The sequence below is a fragment of the Populus nigra genome, chromosome 18 (genome assembly GCF_951802175.1).
Source record: "Populus nigra chromosome 18, ddPopNigr1.1, whole genome shotgun sequence".
NCBI lineage: Eukaryota > Viridiplantae > Streptophyta > Magnoliopsida > Malpighiales > Salicaceae > Populus > Populus nigra.
The window spans coordinates 13,516,436-13,520,802 of record NC_084869.1 but is presented as its reverse complement, the minus strand read 5'-3'; the positions used below and the strand labels follow the sequence as shown (position 1 = coordinate 13,520,802).

The 4,367-nt window shown below is 36.1% G+C and overlaps 1 protein-coding gene across 1 annotated transcript; it reads left to right on the top strand.

Moving 5' to 3' along the window:
* Positions 1 to 1,380: 1,380 nt before the first annotated feature.
* Positions 1,381 to 4,367, top strand: LOC133677818 (E3 ubiquitin ligase BIG BROTHER-related-like). Its single transcript, XM_062099945.1, has 6 exons — positions 1,381 to 1,876; positions 2,803 to 2,903; positions 3,016 to 3,075; positions 3,473 to 3,597; positions 3,809 to 3,917; positions 4,055 to 4,367. Exons 1-6 carry the CDS (start codon positions 1,687 to 1,689, stop codon positions 4,091 to 4,093), a joined length of 624 nt encoding a protein of 207 aa, XP_061955929.1. The 5' UTR covers positions 1,381 to 1,686; the 3' UTR covers positions 4,094 to 4,367.

The window sequence follows — 4,367 nt, the reverse complement described above, 5'->3', positions numbered from 1 at the left end:
ATGCTTTATGGGAATGATTCAGGAAGAGATTTTGTTGTTTTTTTATGTTCAAGATAATTACTTGTTGATTTACTAGTAACCATTTATTTCATTATTAACTTTGGCATAACCTGGAAAAGATTTAAAGTGTTTAACTTTTGTGGTTAATTATGAAAAAGAATATGACTTTGAAGCATGAAAGTGAGAATTAAGAGGATATTTGGTTGTGATATGGTGTTGATTCTATCATAAATGATCCGCGCTGTTAATGATAATAAATAGTTCTTCTCATGAGAGTACTGAATTTCGTGCCCATATAAGTGTAAGGAGAAGTTTGATTTGAAAGGTGAAGTACGAGAAGGGATCTTCAATTTTGTGGAGTAAAATAAGATTGCTTCCAATCTGTTGTGTGTTAATCATGAAGGGAAATCAATATGGAAACGATTCAAATTATTGGGATACCCTTGAATCTAGACTTTTTGAACGGTTTTTAGCTGATCCTGACCGCAGTTCAGACTCTTATCGGCACTATGTACATCAGATTCTTAGTTTTAACATTTCCATTAGCTTAATAATGTGGGCAGTTGTGTTCTTGATGATTGTGAATTTAAGTTTTTTTCTTCTTTGGCTAACAATGATGCAGGGCACATACTCCCAGTATGAATCATACGAAGACGATGGCAATATTGCATCCTATTATCGTGGTTCTTATGAAAGCAGAAACCAGGGACAGCACTCAGGGCAGGCGGCTGGAGGTTCATGGCTGGATAATGAATTTATGGCTAGACAACTACAGGAGATGTCAATATATGGTGAAGACTCAGGAAGCACAACTAGTTAGAACCACCAACTTTTATTTAATCTTTATCTTGTAATTGCTTACCTTTCATGGTTAACTATGGGCAAAGTTTTGTTCCTAACTCTATAATCTTAAATCTACATTACTTAGTGCACAACTAGGAATGCCAAAGATTTTATTGTGGAGCTTACAGATGCTTAACATCTCAAGTTAATAAAAAAATCATTATAAAATTAGAACCCACTTTTTTTACCATATTCTGTTCGGGATGGGTTGAATAAGATTAGATGCTGACCTTCATGAAAAGAGTTCATAGCTTTCAAATAATCTGGGCAGGCTAGTACTATATTTTGTGGACTAGACATCTTCAAGAGCAGAGCTCACAGCACTGTGCTATTTTACTGGCTATACCCATCTGGTTTAACGGAAAAATTGAATAGGATACAAAATTTTAGGGACTCTTATAGAACAAAGGTGATTATATGGAAACAGTGACTCTTGATGCCTCATCGGAGCTTTCCACTGTGACCACACAGCATAACAAGCAACTGTCAATGTTCTTACTTCTTGGCATTGAGTTGGACCTGCTTAAGAATTTTAATAGGACTCATGCAGTTTATTGCGGATCCCTTTGAATGAAATAGAAAAACCTTCACTTTAAGCCTTACATAATATCCTTAATCTAGAGGTAGGGAAAAAATGCCGTGACAGTCAGCCATCTAGCATCCTCGACACCATGTTTAGAAGTTGAAACTTGAAAGCCCTTTAGGATCCATGGTCCTTATGGTAACTAGAATATATTTGACCTCCTTTTTTCTGTATTAGTGAATACAAACTGCTAAAATTAATATAATTAGAGCCATTTATCATGCTATAAAAGGAGTAACTAGGGGCAGTTCTTAGGAGCGATGATGGGACAACCATGGCATGGAAGCTATGGTTCGTATTTGGAAGATGATGAAGCTATAGCTAGAGAACTGCATCAGAGTTACAATTCATATGTAGCTGATGATGCAGCTATAGCTAGAGAACTGCAGGAGATGGAGGATAGCTTGGGGACTATGGCCTTATATGATGGAGCCTTTGGAAGTATAATAGGTAAAAATTTTGAACCTTTAATTGAATCATATTTAGTTAATGGTTAAGCTTCTTGGATAACTCTTGGCAAGTGCTAGATTTTGTTCCTCGCTCCATAGTCTGCTTGCTAAAGACTCACAAATCTCATGCTGTGAGGTTTAAAATCTACAAAAATGTGTCTGCTATTTATTATGCAACTAGTTACAGTCCTGGAGATGACTCCTCCTTAGGCTCAATATAAACAAATAGAAAATCAAAGTTATGCAAATTGAAAATTACAGAATGTGAATGGAATGGAGTTGGGTGCTGGCCAAGAGCCTGGACTTGCAATATTTGGAGTCTGCAAATCATAACTAAGATTAAGTCGTAGGATCACAACATTCCTTGTAACCACACACCATAAAATATTTTCCTTGTAGGAACTTGTGATGGGTTCATTCTTTGTCTTTCTGGGTCTCTTTGAATGGATTCAAAACCCTCCACTGTGATTAAATAGCTCCAAGGCTTCAGCACAATGTGTTGGGAAAAGCATGGCAATGAAACATCTGGCATTCTCAAATCTCATTGAGTTTAAATTTGAAACCCTTTTAGATTATCCTTGACCTTAAAATGAAAGTCTTGTTCTCTTCCTGAATTTTCCAGTAAGAATCAATGTTATTTTCTTCCTGCACCGCAGACAAGCAATTGACTGGCAGAAGTCTCACTGTTTCAAACTATTATCTGTATAAACTTCGTGTTTTGACCTGGTGATGGATTCAACTGATTGTTATAATCAACTTACTTGAGTAAAATTTCTACAGGTTTTCAGTTGAATAAACATATTCATCTAGCTTGTGGTCTCTAAATTTTGCTTTAGTTGATAATGAAACGACTTTAACAACTGGACCACTTCCAGTGTTAATTTGGTTTATCCTTATTTATATGACCAAAATAGTGAATTTCTACAGATTCTGCATGGGAGGGTAATCTTGGAGGAACTTCTGCTAATCGTGGAGGAACTTCTGCTAATCATGGAGGTTCTGCTAATCGTGGAGGAACTTCTATTCGAGTAAGATAATGAACTCATCCCTCTTTTCTCTTTGTTCTTCTATTTTTCTTCAAGTGCTGTGTGTGTGTGTTACTGAGTTTTATTTTTCTATTTTCTTACTTTTTCGGATCAGGAGACTAATGTTCGAACACGGGATGGCGGTGAAGTTGATTTAGATAATATGTCATATGAGGTAGGCTTTCGAACGGGAACTGCATGCTTTCGTAAAATTTCTGAGCTGACTTGTTTTAGCAGACTCCATTAGTTTTTCTTCTCTTTTTTTCTTTGAAATTCTAGTTGTATGCTCCATCAAACAAGCTTTTCCACATTACATTACAACAGTTTACGTTGTTTATTGCATTTAAGTTTTCAATAAGAAATCAGTGTAAACTCTGCTTTCTTTTGGGATTTTGGTCAAAACTTGGCAAGTTGTGGCTTCAAATGATACAAAAATCAAAATGAAATGGTCGGTCTTCCACATGTATTGATGTTCGAGAATTCTTGGCATTTGTCTTAACATATAACTCACAAGTTCTTGCTGGGATCTTCATAATATGAACATAACTTCGACATCCTGTTATTTTGTTCAGGAAATGCATCGATTCGAAGAATCCATGGGTACTGTAAGCAAAGGTCTGTCAAGGAAAGCAATCTCTAGATTGCCTGTTCACAAGTACAGTCCATCAAGCACAAGAAGCAATTCAGGAGATGCAGAGTAAGAGAATTATTAGCTTCAATTATAAGTTCTATTCAGCACAACATTTATGTGCAAGTGATAAGCAGGGGCACAGACACACACATTTGCAAGTAAAAGACCATGACAATGTCGATTCCGTCATGCCTACAACCTTCCCAAAAAATAGCTTCTAAATTATGATTATATATGTTATTATCCTCTTTAATTCTTCTTTCATGCCTGCATCTAGGTGTGTGATATGCAAAATGGAATACGAGAGGGGGGATCGCTTGGTCACTCTGCCCTGCGCGCACCAATATCATGAGGATTGCATTAAGAAATGGATGGAAGATAACAAGGTAAGTTATTTATTCTTGCTTGGCAATGTTGATTACTGTTTAGCAGCTACGTACTAAATGTAATCTTCTCATAGTTATTTGCTGTGCCTTTGTACGTGAAGGCATGCCTGACCCCTCTCTTCTTCTTTCTCTCGCAGAACTGCTGTGTCTGCAAAGAGGATGTGGCTGTTAGTTAGTTCATTTTGGCATTTGACATGGTACCATGGCAGAGATTAGAGCTGCTGGTTCTGAATTTACTCTTATCATATGTAGTCTTTTCCATTCTTTTCTTCTTCTTTTTTTCAATTGAAATAAGCGAGGCGATTCCTTTCTAATATTACATTATCTTTCTAGGACAACGACAAACTCTTCTCGACCACTAAATCTTCTATAGATATTCCACCATTTTGTAAATGGAAATAATATCATTTTATTTCTATCTATTTTATTTTTTTATTTTTTTTATTATAA

Excerpts from the sequence above, each read along its gene's own strand:
- LOC133677818 (XM_062099945.1), top strand. The coding sequence starts at position 1,687 with ATGATGGGACAACCATGGCATGGAAGCTATGGTTCGTATTTGGAAGAT. Across the intron at positions 1,877-2,802 it reads AGCCTTTGGAAGTATAATAG|ATTCTGCATGGGAGGGTAAT; the intron begins GTAAAAATTTTG and ends GAATTTCTACAG. Across the intron at positions 3,598-3,808 it reads AGCAATTCAGGAGATGCAGA|GTGTGTGATATGCAAAATGG; the intron begins GTAAGAGAATTA and ends GCCTGCATCTAG.